Source organism: Mastigoproctus giganteus, chromosome 1, assembly GCF_048544385.1.
Source record: "Mastigoproctus giganteus isolate SK-2022 chromosome 1, ASM4854438v1, whole genome shotgun sequence".
NCBI lineage: Eukaryota > Metazoa > Arthropoda > Arachnida > Uropygi > Thelyphonidae > Mastigoproctus > Mastigoproctus giganteus.
The window spans coordinates 185,399,585-185,415,540 of record NC_143575.1 but is presented as its reverse complement, the minus strand read 5'-3'; the positions used below and the strand labels follow the sequence as shown (position 1 = coordinate 185,415,540).

Here is a 15,956-nt window from a genome sequence, read left to right as displayed (position 1 = left end):
GTTAACGTAATAAATTTCTAACATGTGTAAATAGCGTAAACAACAACCAACTGAATGCTTCACTGCATGGACATTTGCTACCCCCATCCACGAGTGGTTACTTTGAGGGCGGGAATCTTTCTCGTCTCTGATACGAATGCACTAATTGCTGATTGGCTCAGATTGTCCTAAATCACGTGAACAGTGCACGATACATGGCACAGTATGATGCTGATAAATTTTGTCTGGCAATTTTAAACTTTCAATTTATAAAAAATTGCAAAAAAAAAAAAAAAATGCAAAAATAAAAAATAAAAATGGCGTTGTGGTTAGTGATCGGCGTAAACAAATCGGACCAGTGCAAAACGAGGGCTACCTGTATTTTAAATATTACTCTTTTGTTTCTAGAGGTGTATTATTGGTAAGGCATATGTGAAAATTATTGGTCTTGGAAAGGAAAGATGAAATCCATCTGAAACCCTACTATCAGCAAGGGCTTTTTAAAAAATTGAGTGCCTAGTGACACTTAAAGTTTCATTTCATTCCTTCAAGCTTCTTTGAGCCCGTGACCACCAAATACGGAGGATGCGGAAAGGTCAGGGAATGACCACCGCATATCCCCAGAGCAATATGGCCTTAGTTGCTAATGCTCCTAAAAACCAAATAACAACAACCTTCAAGCTTCAAATAAGACTCACATGGCACTGAAGACAAACTAAAAATTTGACTGTGATGGAACAAGTGTCTTTGCTGATCCCTATCACACTGTTATTACAAAAGTGACTGTGTGTTAGTTATTGGTAGTAAAACTTCATTGCATGTTTACCAGATTCTTCTCAGATGGAAACAAAAAAAAAATTGATCTCATTCAAAGGGCGTGTGTGTGTGTGTGTGTGTGTGACGTGCGCGCGCGCACGCACACACACACACACACACACACACATGCCTGTATCAAACAAATATATATATGTTTTCTTGAAAGCTATTTTAAATAATGAGTTCAAATTGACTAGAAATATTGAAGTAGCTGCTGCCATACCACCTATAATGGCATGGCAACATCTAAGTTTGATGGAAGGCAGAAAATAACTCTGGAAATCAGAAGCTTCAGTTCTTTAGACTTACAAAAGCTGAAAGTGAATAAATTTCTGATCTAGAAGTTGATGGCTCAATACCATCAACTTCTAGATCAGATACATAAATAGAAGTAGGGAATATTATAGTGAATCTTTGATTTAAAGAACTTTAGAAATAATTGACAGTGATCATTTAATTAGGCTTTGCATCTGTGCAGGATCCAGTGACTGCCTCAGTCTGATGATTTTTACCATCACTTAAAATCAAAGATCTGATTAGACTAACTCATGAGGAGGCTGGCCTACTCTCATTTATCAGACAGTATAAAATAATCAGAGAGAGAAACCAAAATATTGTATGAAGCATCTTTGTTCTCTTCTTATGACCATTGAAGTAGTTGTTGTTAAAATGATGTACTACCTAAGTAGGTGCCTCCGTAGCCAGGTGGGAAGGAGCAGCAGTACGTAACGCACGCTTCTTGATTAGACCGGGGTTCAATCCCGTCACCACCAAATACGGGGATGCGGAAAGATCAGGGAATGATCACCGCATGTTCCCGGAGCAATATGGCCTTAGTTGCTAATGCTCCTAAAAACCAAATAACAATAACTACCTAAGTTGTGCTTACAGGTCCTTATATTATGAGGAGGTTGTAAACAAAACTAAATTTGTGTTCTGTATCCTTTACAAGATTCACACCATAGAAAATGCAAGGAAGCCAAATATTTTCTTCATCATCACTTCCATTAGCCTGCCAACCTTGTCAGACATCAGTAGGTTGTCATTTGAACCTCCAGATTAGGTATTAAAGGGCTTTTCAGTTTCTAATGCCATTGTACTGTACTGCAAAATTTCATCGGCTTCTGTGGCCATAATGCACCTCCCAAAGTTTTTGCATTTTCTACTCTGATCCAAGCCCAAGGTGGGATTCGAACCCGCGACCTTTTGGATTGCCAGGCAGGCACTTTACCCACCTGGCTAGCCCAGTTGGCTTCCACACAACTGGTAATTGTAGTAAAATTAAGCAGCACTTTTTCATAACATTCTGGCAACTTTGATGACACCATATGTATTTGTTTCAAGTATAGCAGACAGTTGGATTTAGTGAAGAAGCTTATCCCATCTAGTCTTATAAATTGAGCTTTTACTTAATAAAATAACAAAAACTTAAAATTTTATAATGAGCATTTTTTTTTTTTTTTTTTTTTCACAATTTTTATCACAGTTTTTTTAAAATTCTGATTTGATTTTTGTCAATTTAACCCCGATGTTTGGCATTCAAATCAAAATAAGCAACAGAATAATATTTAAAAGAATTTGTGTACAAAGTGTTAATTTTCACAAAACTTGAAATTCAACCAACTCGTTTACTGCATGCAGCATGCTGCTGTTGTAAACTAACTACGTTTAGGCCACACGTTTGGAAAACTCACCACTGCAATCCTATGTACATTCCAAGAAATTACCATCACAGACTGACATGCCCAAGAACTCATATGTAAAAAGAGTTTATGGGTATTCTAGAACAAGTATGTTGAAGTCTGCCAACACAAGGGGTGTGAAAAATTTTAAGGAGAAGAGGGTGTATTCTGCTGTGGCTTTTTTTTGCCAACATAATGTCTGCATTTAAAATTATTTATTTTTTTTTTTTTTTTTACGGATATTTACATAGAATCATAATTGTATTAACAAATGATTAAACATATAGCCACTCAATTTATGATGCAATAATCATTTGATAGAATTTAGCCAATTAGTATTTCATAAATAAAGAGCTAATAAATATGTTCTACTTATGAGCTTGAAATGAACATTTGAGTTTGATGGTAGTTGAAAGTTACTGATGTTTTGATCATTCAAAATAAATAACCAATAAACAACAGAATGATTAATAATTTTCAAATTGCAAACAGTTATTTTCCTACATGTGCAGAATAGGTGTTTTTATGAATGCTAAAATAACCAAACATTGTGTCAAATTTGAATTGCATCAGACAAGGAGATTGTTATTAATTGCATGGGTGAAAAATGGGATGTGACATGAAAAAATCATACCTCCATGTTCTAGAAAATGCTTTCTGAGCTGTTTCATTTATTTTTAGTAATTCTGTATAATTGTGGGTTAAGATTAATTTATAAGTATTGTACTTTTAATTTGTTTGTTTATTTATTTATTTTATTATTTTTTTAGCGTAGCTAGTTCTGAAAATTCTGAGACATATTTTGTACTTTTGGAAGTCTTATTATGGTTTATACATGATTGGAAAACATTGTGTATAAGGATGCTGTATGTGCAATTTTTGTGGGGTTTCTTTTTTATATTGGTTTCCTCTTCTTTTCAGAAGCCCATCATATATGGAAATCTGATAAATTAGATGATGGTGATGATGATGGTGATGATGGAAGTGCAAGTGATGGCGTAGATGAAGAGGATGATATATGGATCATAAATGATGAACAAAAACAGTATTATACATCACAGTTTAAAGCTTTGCAAGGTGATCTTAAAATGACACTCTCAGGTAACTTTAAAAATTTACATTATTTGCCTTTTCTCATAAAAGAATTTCAAAAACTTCTTAGTTCCCTCAGTGTTCATTCAAAGTAACCCAACTCAGTATTAAATTATGGTGGTTAATATATAATCGCTAATTTTAAGTTTTGTACTCTATAGGAATAAACTTTCAGTTGTAATGGTTGTAGTTATGTGGTGCTAATGCTATTGTAGGAATAATCAATTAAACATTATACACACATTAATAGTATTAAGGAACGATTCTTTTTAATTTTTGGGTTTGTGTTTGTGGTGTAATTTTTTATTTTTGGTAGGAGGCATTTCAGTCATTAAGGCTTGACAGACTTTCTAGCAATTGGTGTGGCAGTTGTAGGTTTACCTAATGATCTATGTTGAAAAATTAAAATCAAATAAAGTAAAGGAATATAAAAAAATAATTTTTAAAATGAATATAAAAGTTAGAGGAAATAGGAAAATTATTAATGAATAAAAATAAAGGAGGGGGGGGAAGTGGGATATTAGGAATAAAATTAGGAAAAATTACATTCATTCACATAGCCATCTCTCCACTACTTCCTCAGTGGCTTTGAGTGGAGATAGCCATAATAAATGAATGTCTCATGCATACTTGTTTCTGTAGTCCCAATAACAGTTTTACTAACTTCATTTTCAAATTTAGTTTTAGCTATCCTAGCCGAAAAGCTGTCATAAGCTGAAAATTTAATTTTAGATTGTTATTAACAGCAAACTGGGATTGGGACGCAAAGCCCAATGGGTATGCATCAGTATAAAGTACAAAGGTATTTACCTGCAATCATTATGGATGGTGGTCGATATAAGAAAGGACTTAGGTCAGCACCAGGTGCTGAATTTATAGGTGGCTGGGGTGCCATCTTGTCTATTTTGCATGTCTGGCAGTAATGCTAATTATGACTGATCAGTTAATTGAAATATTTATTAGTATTAGTAATGGCCGCATGGTGCAAGAAAACTTATGGCTTATGCTGCACCAGCCAAAAAAAAAACTAATAATTAATAAAAGAAAAGGAAATTAAACCTATCATCCTTGCGTTTCCCTCACCCAAAGGTACTATCCAGATGACCTTTGAATTTCCCCAAACTGTCAGCCTCTACCACCCATGTAGGCAACTTATTCCAGTGATTTATAACTCGCTGGCTAAAATGAAACTTCCTGCAGTCCAATCTAAACATCTCCTCCTGTAACTTGAATTGATGTTCCCTAGTGGTCGCCTCCATAGCTAGGTGGGCAGGAGCAGCAGTGCGTAGCACACGCTTCTTGATTAGACTGGGATTCAAGCCCATGACCACCAAATATGGCGGAAAGGTCAGGGAATGACCACCGCATATCCCCGGAGCAATATGGCCTTAGTTGCTAATTGCTCCTAAAAACCAAACAACAACATGTTCCCTAGTTCTAGCATCATTTATAATCTTGAAAATTTCATCCTCATTCATTTTACTGATGCCTCTCAGAGCCTTAAACACCTCAATCAAATCTCCTCTTCTAAGGTGTCTAGTTTCCAAACTCTGCAACCCACATATTCGAAGTCTGTCTTCATAAAGACACCCTTTTGCTGATCTCACCAGACGAGTTACCCGTCTTTGCACCCTTTCAAGAAGCTCGATGTCTTTCTTTAGGTGTGGTCTCCATACATGAACACAGTATTCCAAGTGTAGTCTTACAAAAGCCTTATATAATGGGATAATCACATCCTTGTCTCTACTTGCAAAAGTTCGATAGATCATCAATAGGACACCATGGGCCTTCCTTGCAACCTGTTTACAATGCTTAGAGAATTTAATGTCTGACCGTATCGTAATACCTAAGTCCCTTTCCTCCACTACTGGGTTTAGTTGAACTCCACCAAGTGAATAAGTTATTTTCGTATTACTGTTTCCAAGGTGTAATTCCTTACACTTTGTTGGATTAAAGCATAGCTGCCATTTTTCTGACCATTCCTGAAATCTATCTAGGTCTCTGAAGAAGCTCAGCTTGACAGTGATCATTAAATACTCTACCAATTTTAACATCATCTGCAAATTTAGACATCACGCCCTCTATCCCTTCATCAATGTTGTTTATGAAAATTAAAAACAACAGTGGTCCTAATACTGATCCTTGGGGAACCCCACTTCTTACATCAACCCAATCTGAAGAATAGCCATTTATCACAACCCTCTGCCTCCTGCCCTGAAGCCATCCTGCTATCCATCTAAGGATTTTCCCAGTGATTCCAACCTGTTCCAGCTTATAAAGCAACCACTCATGTGGGACTGAGTCAAAAGCTTTGCTGAAATCTAAATAAACAGTGTCGAAATTATTCCCTAAATCCAGCTGATGAGTGACCCTTTCAAATTAGCGAACCAGATTTGTTAAACATAATTTTCCCTTTACCATGCTGAGTATCCTTGAGAATTTCAATTCTATCCAAATGATTCTGAATTCCACCCTTGATCATTGCCTCCATGATTTTCCCTACTACTGAAGTCAGACTGACAGGTCGATAATTTCCCACTTCACTCTTAGAACCACCCTTATGTATGGGAGATACACTGGCACTTTTCCAATCCAACGGAATCTCCCCAAAGTCTAGTGATGCTCGCATAATTAGCCTCAATGGTTCAGTGCACTCACTTGCTGCCTCCCTTAAGATTATAGGGTACATTCCATCAACTCCAGGAGCCTTACTGACCTGTAGGCTCGAAAATTTTTTCATTAAATCTTGCAAAATTTCAATATCATTAATTACATATTTTTCAACTTCGCTCCCACAATTTCCCATTGCCACAAAAGGTTTTTATTCTGTAAATATCGATGCAAAATAACTGTTGAGTTCATCTGCAACAGCAGCTGGTGTATTTAATACTATCCCCTTTCCCTTACATAAAGGTCAGATCTTTTTAGCATTTATATATGTGTGATGAATTCCTTATTTCTTCCCCCCCCCTCTTTGCTCTGTTTGCTAGCAATTTCTCATAATCTGCCTTTGCCTGTCGAACATTTTCTGTGGCTCTATTACAGATCACCTTGTAGATGTTATAGGCTTCAGTACTTTTTATTGGTCTGTAACTTTTCCATGCCACCTTTTTCTGCTCAAGTAATGTGGCAACTTCACTATTCATCCAACTTGGAATCCTCCTCGTGGAGTATTTTTTTAATAGTAGATATGCATTCAAGGCATCTGAATATCAGTTTAGAAGCATACCACAGTTCAATTTTATTTGTTCTTTGTGCGATATCTACCCAGTTAATAGAGGCCATGTAGCACCTTAAGGCATTGTAATTTCCTTTTCTGAAAATATAACCCATCCCTGCCTTTTAGGCCCCGAGTGCCAAGCGTTTCTAGTGATCAGGCGATATCTCTGCGATTATAAAGCGATTTCTAAAGTGATAGTGATACACGTTTATAGAGTTTAAAGAAAATTCTCTATTGTACATATATATATATAGTTGCTGAAAAGTACCAGCACAAAGAATCCTAAGAAAGGAAAGACACCTTTCTTTTATTTATTTTCTAGTTTACTAACTACTAATCAACTTCCGCTTGGTCACTAGGTGGCACCGCTCCTGCCTCCCCGTGGCGGGGCCGGAAACCTGGGAGGAAAAGCTCTCACTCCCAGGGCTAAAAGGAGCAAACATGAATGATCCAAACATCACAACCACAGATCCCAAAGATCCGACTCCTTTGAGTCGGAAAAATGAGGATAATGAGACAAATGTTACCAAAAGACAAAAAAAGGAGATAACATCGCTTCATGCACCTACCTTTCTAGTCCTCCACTCAACATCAGAACAGCCATTGGGAAAACTGTCGCCATTTGTAATACAAAAATGCCTAGAAAGTGTAGCTGGAACACCAAAAAATGTCAAGAGACTGAAATCAGGCGACATTTTAGTCGAGACAGCCAGTGCCAAACATGCAGAAAGACTGCTTCAGATGAGAACTTTTGGAGGGATCCCAGTAGCAGTCTCTCCCCATAACAGCCTAAACACATCAAAAGGAGTAATTTCTGAATGGGACCTTATTAGTGTCTCAGAAGAAGAAATTAAAAATGAGCTAGAAGATCAAGGCGTCATTGCGGTGAGAAGGATTAATGTTACTAGAGATGGTATACTTACTCCAACTAGAAATTTGATACTGACCTTTAACACTCCCAAACCACCTACATCGGTAAAGGCCGGGTATCTAAATTGTAACATCAGACCATACATTCCGAATCCTCTCCGCTGCTTTAAATGCCAAAAGTATGGTCATTCACAAATGGCATGCCGTGGAGTCCCTATCTGTTCCAACTGTGGATCTCAAGATCATACCAATCAGAACTGTCCAGCCGAGCAACCAAAGTGTCCAAATTGTAAGGGGGATCATTCCGCCTATTCTAAGAACTGCGAATTCTGGAAAAGAGAAAAGCAGATTCAACGATATAAAGTAGAACACTCCGTAACATACCAAGAAGCTAAGAGAACTGTACTCCCGACTATTTTAAACAGACCTTCCTATGCACAGGTCATAAAGAAATGGCGTACAATAGAGACGCAAACAGATTTCACGATTCCCCCAAAGAAGTCTATTTCAGACTGGGCACGAGGTCTACTTCTCACATCCCAGCCAAAACAAAAAGAGAAAGTCACAAACACACCACTATCTGTACCTCCGAATGCAAAACACACAGAAACAAAAGCCACAGAAAAACGTAATGTCATAAGCCAGAAGCCAACAGAACAAATGGATACAGAATTGACCAATCAAGCAGAGGAATCAGTACTAGAGATTTTTGCGGAAGAAGAGATGGATACCGGCAAACCATATTTTCCAAAGGAAAAACAAACTTGAAAAGCTTAAAGCAACAGCTAAGAAACAGTCTGACACTTTCTCGAAAACCAAATAATGGGGATTATAATCCAATGGAACTGCAGAGGTTTCCGCACTAATATACATGATATATATGATCTGATTGCACAGCATACCCCGCTGTGTCTTTGCCTGCAAGAAACGTATCTCAGACCTCAAGACTCTCCCACAGTAAAGAACTATATCACATACCGTAAAGACAGAGTAACAGGTGGCACGACCCATGGTGGTGTGGCAATTTTGGTAAAATCACACATTCCTTCCCAAGTTCTTCCACTAAACACAACCCTTGAGGCGGTTGCAGTACGCATAGCCATTAAATCTCTCATAACCATTATAACAATTTACGTTCCCCCAAACCAAGAATTACAACAACAAGACTTGGAAGATATATTAACTCAGTTACCTCCACCCTACTGTATACTGGGAGACCTCAATGGACACAGTCCTATGTGGGGAAACACAGCCATAGACCGGAGAGGAAAACAGATCGAAAAATGGATAGAACAGAATGACTTAACCCTGTTGAATGATGGCACACATACATACACGCATCTTCCATCGGGAAACAGCACAGCTATTGACCTATCATTATGCTCTCCAACATTATTTCCAATACTTGATTGGTCTGTACACAGAGATCCTCTCAGCAGCGATCACTATCCAATAATCATTTCCATGATATCAGGAACCACATGTCAGTCACGTAGAAATCCCAAATGGAAAGTAAATGAAGCAGATTGGGAACAGTATAAATCCATTGTAAAATTAGATGCAGATATTATCAAGCAAAAGCCTTTAGATGCAGCAGTACAATATGTAACAAATAAACTAATCCAAGCTGCTGAGCAGACTATTCCAAAAACATCACCACACCTTCCAAGACATCCAAAACCATGGTGGAATGAAGAATGTTCACACGCTAAAAGAGAGAGAATTAAAACCTGGAATAATTTCCGAAGATGTCCCACTACAGAGAACCTAGTATTATTCAAAAAGGCACGAGCGCGAGCCAGGTACGTTAGAAGAGCCAGTAGCAAAGCATCCTGGATAAAATTTGCATCCACTTTAACAAGTCCCACACCATCTCAAACTGTCTGGAATAAAATCAGAAAAATGAATGGCAGATACCAGATTAATCCACCCCCAATCCTAAACTGGAATGGACAAATCACCGCACAGCCTTCAGAAATAGCCAATGCACTGGGTGAAACCTTTGCCAAAACATCAGCAACCACATCATATACTCCTAATTTTCAAACATACAAGGCAAGAATAGAAAAACACAAACTGAATTTTTCCACAAGAAATGACGAACAGTACAACCTTCCGTTAACTTTCCATGAATTAAAAACAGCTCTGTCGCAGACAAAGCAAAGCGCTGTAGGACCAGACCAAATTCACTACATGATGATAAAGGAACTTGACCACCAATCCCAAATGGCATTACTTGAACTGTTCAACAAAATCTTTCTAGAAAACCAGTTTCCACATAGTTGGCATCATGCAATAATTCTGGCCTTCCCAAAACCGGGAAAGGATCTTTCCAATCCACGCAACTACCGTCCAATTGCTTTAACAAGTTGCCTAGGCAAAGTTATGGAAAAAATCATCAACGCTCGTTTAATGTGGTATCTGAACAGTAATAATCTTCTCGACCCGGCACAACATGGTTTCAGGAAAAATCGCTCAACACTAGACCTACTTATAAAACTAGAAAACAGTATACGGAATGCCTTCATCCGCAAGGAACATCACGTCATGATCTGCTTTGATATAGAAAAAGCTTACGATACGGCATGGCGTTATGGAATCCTACAAAACCTACACCTCCTTGGTTTACGTGGACATCTTCCTAAATATATCCAAAATTTCTTGCAACACAGGACATTCCAAGTTAGGCTGCAGACAATCCTTTCAAAGGTTTTCATCCAAGAAGAAGGAGTGCCTCAGGGGTCTGTGCTTAGCACTACCCTGTTCGCTATTAAAATAAATACAATAACCGAGCACATTCCAAGAATCGTTGACGCTGCTTTATACGTTGACGATTTCAGCATTTCCTATCACTCTCAGAATATGCGAAGTATAGAACGTCAGCTACAAGGAACAATAAACAAAATAAGCAAATGGGCTCAAACAAATGGCTTCCTGATTTCCACACAAAAAACTGCGTGTATACACTTCTGTAGAAAACGAAACCTACACCCTGATCCCGAATTGAAACTTGACGGACATATTATCCCAGTAATACCAAGCATAAGATTCTTAGGACTTCTTTTGGATAAGAAACTAACATTCCTTGATCACATTAAACAACTCAGGCTTTCTTGCTTAAAGAAATTAAACATTCTCAAAGTTCTTTCCGCAACAACTTGGGGAGCAGATCGATATACACTTCTCAAACTTTATCGATCTATAGTTCGTGCTAAACTAGATTATGGAGCAGCTGTTTACGACTCGGCTAAACCAAGTGCTTTGAGATGGTTAGACCCCATACACCACAGTGCACTCCGTATAGCACTCGGCGCTTTTCGAACTTCACCTGTACAAAGCCTTTATGCAGAAGCCCATGAACCTTCATTACAGCTTAGACGACAGAACTTGTTATTGCACTATGCCGTCAAGATAAAATCTATCAGTGATCATCCAAATAGAGACTTTCTGTTTTCATATAACTGGGAAAACATATACCAAGCCCATCCACGGATGAATCGACCTGCCAACATCCGTCTGAAAGATTTACTGCTAAGCCGAGAGCTTGATTATGACAACGTGGCTACTGCAATTGCACAGACCATTCCACCATGGTGCATAGTTCAACCCATATATGATATGTATTTTCAAACCTGGGGGAAAAACACTCTATCCAGAAAAAACTACCAGCAGTTATATGCAGCATACAAAGAACAATATCCAAATCACACTTTCATATATACAGATGGGTCTAAATCAGAGACTTGTGTAGGAGCTGCAATTCATTTTGAGGATCGTACCTTCATCCAACAACTCCCAAAAGAATGCAGTATTTTTACTGCTGAATTACAAGCCATTTCAATGGCTATAAACCACATCAAACATAAACAGATAGCAAACAGCATTATTTTCACGGACTCGCTTAGCTCTGTTACTGCCTTGCAGAACGCAAATACCAAAGGACATCCAATCCTACAACATATCCAATTTTCAGTATCAAAGGTATTACAAAGAAAGCACAATATCAGATTCTGCTGGATCCCAGGCCACACAGGAATAACTGGAAACGAAAGAGCAGACAAAGCAGCAAAAGAAGCTTCCACATCTGATTATGCCTTTCATACAATGCCATATACAGATTACAAATCCTTGATCCACCAAAGCAGTATAAAACAATGGCAAAAACACTGGCTAGATCAGACTAACAACAAACTTCGCCTAATAAAAGAAACACTTCGACCATGGTCTACTAGCTTCCGATCGAATAGACAGGAAGAAGTGATCCTCGCTCGATTGCGAATCGGGCATACACATATGACACACTGTTACCTACTCAGAGGTGAAGATCCCCCTCAATACCAAAACTGTCAAGTTCCGCTGACTATACATCACTTCATGGTGAACTGCCCAAAATTTCATAGAGAACGTCAAAGAGCCTTTCAATCAATAATGAATAAACAAAACAATCTCATGCTTAAAACAATTTTAGATGACCGGCCAAATATAACCGAAGTTTTCTCCTTCCTCAAGTTAACTGGATACTTTCAAAACATATAAAATTAAAAGTACACCTTTTATAGAGAAACTACACAATATATATAGCAAAGTCTTGGTTCTGCCATAAACCACAAGTAAAGTGAAAAAATGCTGATATACAAAACTCTCCTACCTAGGCTAGGCGCATTATAGCCTAAGCTGCTCTTGCGCCAATAGCTTTCAAATAACAACAACAACCTGCCTTTTACTACTGCTACCTCTCTCATCATCATCCACCGTAGAACTCTGTGATCACGTCCTGCTACTGGTTCCTCTACTGTCATCTGATTCTTGGGTGATGATTAGGTCTAGGATATTCTTTTCTCTAGTACTTTCCCTGACATGTTGATACAAATAACAGTCATCTAGTCGATTTAAAAATTTTGTTCCCCATGTCGAGTTTCCTTCCCATTTTCTCCAAACAATTAGAGGCAAATTGAAATCGCCCATAATAAGACATTGACGTTTACTTGCCCATTCCATTTGCATGTAGAGGCTTTTGTCAAAATCTTCACAATCACTTGGTCTGTAGATTACTCCTACTCGCATTATACCTTTGTTTCCAACTATCTCACACCATACAGATTCTATACTAGCACGTGAAACGTCTGAATCCAGGAAAGCTATCATTGCACACAGGCTGCTTCTGATAAGAAGCATTACCCCACCACCCCTTCTATCTACCTTATCTTTCCTAAATACATTATACAAGCTGTACTGAAACTCATCATCCCCAATTTCTGGGTGGCACCACGTCTCCGTGAGCCCTATTATGTCCACATTACTTATTTTCACCAGCAGTTCAAATTCGCTCATTTTATTGATGACACTTTTAACATTACTATATAAACAATTAAGACTTGCTGTTCTTGTATATTTAACAACCCTTGAAGTTTTTCCCCTGGCATTAGCATAGCTAATGCCAGGGAAGAGAGCCTAAAAAGAGAGCCACTCTCAGGAATCAGTATACAGCCCTCATAAGAGACAAGAAAAGGGAATGCTGGAGGTACTTTGTGGGAACTACTGGAAACAATAACCCCTGGGGAGTTGTCTACAGAATCATCATCATCATCAGCCATTTTCAATCCACTGCAGGATGAAGGCCTCTCCAGCAACTTTCCAGTTCCTTCTGTTTTGAGCACTGGCCATCCATTTACTACTCAAAAACTCATGAATTTCATCTATCCATCTCCGCCTTTGTCTTCCAGGTTTTCTTCTAGCTCCTCTTGGGTACCATTCTGTTATTTTCTTAGTCCATCTGTCATCATGTCTTCGAGCTATGTGTTCTGCCCAAGACCATTTTAGTTCTTTAGTTTTGATAAGAATGTCCTTTACCTGAGTTTGCTGCCTAATCCATGTGTTTCTCTTCTTATCTAACAGTCTGATTCCCAATATAATTCGTTCCATTCTTCGCTATGTAGTTCTTAGCTTCTCTTCCATTCTTTTGGTGAGTGCCCAAGTTTCACTTCCATAAGTCATGGTGGGGAGTATACATTGGTTCATTATTTTATGTTTCGAACAAATTGGGATATTGCTCTTCAGTATGTGACTATATTTCCTGAATGCTATCCATCCAAAATTTATTCTTCTCTTGACTTCCAGCCATTTATCATTATTACAGCTAATAACTTGTCCCAGATAAGTATATGACTCCACCTTTTCAATTACTGCTCCTTCAATCATTATTTCCCTTTCCGTGGCATACTTGTTCATCATTACTTTTGTTTTAGCCATATTCATCTTTAGTCCAAAATCCTTACTAACTGTGCATAACTGATTAAGATTTTCCTCTAATTCTTTGGGATCGTGGCTTATGACCACAATGTCATCTGCAAATCGTAAATGGTTTAGGTACTCTCCGTTCACACTGACTCCTTTCTGCGACCAGTCTAATCTTCTGAAAGCTTCCTCAAGGGCAGCAGTAAACAGCTTCGGAGATATTGTGTCTCCTTGTCGAACTCCTTTCTCGATTTTAAATTTGCTACTGTCTTTGTCTAGTCTAATAAAGGATGTAGCACTCTCATGTATTTTCTTCAAAATCATAATATATGGAGTATCTATGCCTTGTCTTTCCAGTGCCCGAAACATTGCCTTATGCTGTATGGAGTCAAATGCCTTTTCATAATCCACAAATGCCAGGCATAATGGTGTTTTATATTCATTTGCTTTCTCCATTAGCTGTGATATTACGTGAAGGTGATCCATAGTTGAGAATCCTGTCCTTGTTGAGAATCCAGCTTGCTCTTTAAGTTGATTCTCATCAAGTATTCTTTCTAATCTGTTAGTAATAACCCTTGTGAACAACTTGTAGATGTGGGATAACAAGCTAATTGGTCTATAATTTCCAATTTCTGATTTATCCCCTTTCTTATGCAGCAAAACTATGATTGCATTATTCCACTGCTTAGGCATCACACCTTTTCTAATGCACTTTGTGAAGAACCTTGCCAGTTTTTGTGTTATGTCTCTTCCTCCCAATTTTAACAACTCTACAGTAACTTCATCTTCCCCCGGGGCTTTCCGATTCTTCATTTTCTTCAATGCTTTTCTACCTCATCAGGAAGAATATCGGGTATGTCATATGTGTTGCTACTTTGCAATCCATCTTCCCCACTGCTGGCATCATTCCCTCACTCCTTGTATAAGTCTCTATAGTATAGTCTTCTGCTATTTGAATTATGCCTTCTTTGCTGTTTATAAGTACACCATCGCTATTCTTCAGTTTCAGTATCATTTGTCTTTCTGTATTACTGCTCATGGCTGCTGATTTAAATCCTTTGTTTTCCCTTAATGCTTATTCTACTTTTCTTGTGTTAAATCTTCTTATGTCCTCTCTGAGTCTCTTTCTAATGGCTTTGCATAACTCAGTATACTCAATTTTCTCCCTGTCAGTGTTTTTCTTGCTCTTCATTTGTCGTCTTTGGTTCATCATGACAAGTGTTTCTTGACTAATTTTTTCTTCTTTGGATTTCTGTTTCCCTATAGGTTTCTTGGGCTTTATCACTTTCAGAAAGTTGTAATATTCCTCGTCGATATCTTGGTCCTGAGCAGTCTGCAGAAGCTCAAACTTGTTCTTAAGTTCCAGTACATACTGCTTTTTCTCCTCCTCTGTTATTTCAAAGACCTTTGTATTATTTACTCAAGTCAGTTTTTTCCTTTCCTTTCCTACATCTATATCAAGTGTACATCTTACCATTCTGTGATCACTTCCAACATTTACCTTATTCAGGACGTTAACATCATTCACAATATATCTTCTGTTAGTGAGGATGAAGTCGATTTCATTAGTTGTTAATCCATGTGGACTCTTCCATGTCCACTTTCTGTTCACCCTTTTCTTGAAAAAAGTGTTCATTACTGACATTCCTTGAGATTCTGCAAATTCGACAAGTCTTTCACCTCTTTTATTTCTTTCACCAATTCCAAAATTTCCTATAGTTCCTCTTTCTGCGCTGTTTTGCCTTTTTCCAACCTTAGCATTGAAGTCCCCCATAATAATAGTGTAGTGGGTTTTCTGCTCATCTAGAAGACTCTCAATTTCAGTGTACATTTTTTCAACCTCTTCATCATCATGGCTCGATGTTGGTGCATAAATCATTATAATCTTTAGCTTGTACCTCTTAGAAATCTTGAGTATTAGTCTTGACACCCTTGGTGATGTACTTTTGAATTCGTCTACAGAATAGTGACCAACAAATTGCCAAGAGGAGATGTCTTAGAAACTATTGTCAAACCAGATGGAACCCCAACACTGTGTTGGGTGGATTCTGTAAATAACATCC

The 15,956-nt window shown here is 38.0% G+C and overlaps 1 protein-coding gene across 4 annotated transcripts in view; it reads left to right on the top strand.

Moving 5' to 3' along the window:
- LOC150091364 (ralBP1-associated Eps domain-containing protein 2-like) overlaps positions 1 to 15,956 on the top strand; it is a 303,767-nt gene that overhangs the window by 77,592 nt on the left and 210,219 nt on the right. For all 4 annotated transcript variants that reach the window (XM_090383441.1, XM_090383448.1, XM_090383421.1 and 1 more), the window contains exon 4: positions 3,399 to 3,578. In XM_090383441.1, the coding sequence (XP_090239567.1) occupies positions 3,399 to 3,578 (180 nt within the window). The remainder of the gene's footprint in view (positions 1 to 3,398; positions 3,579 to 15,956) is intronic.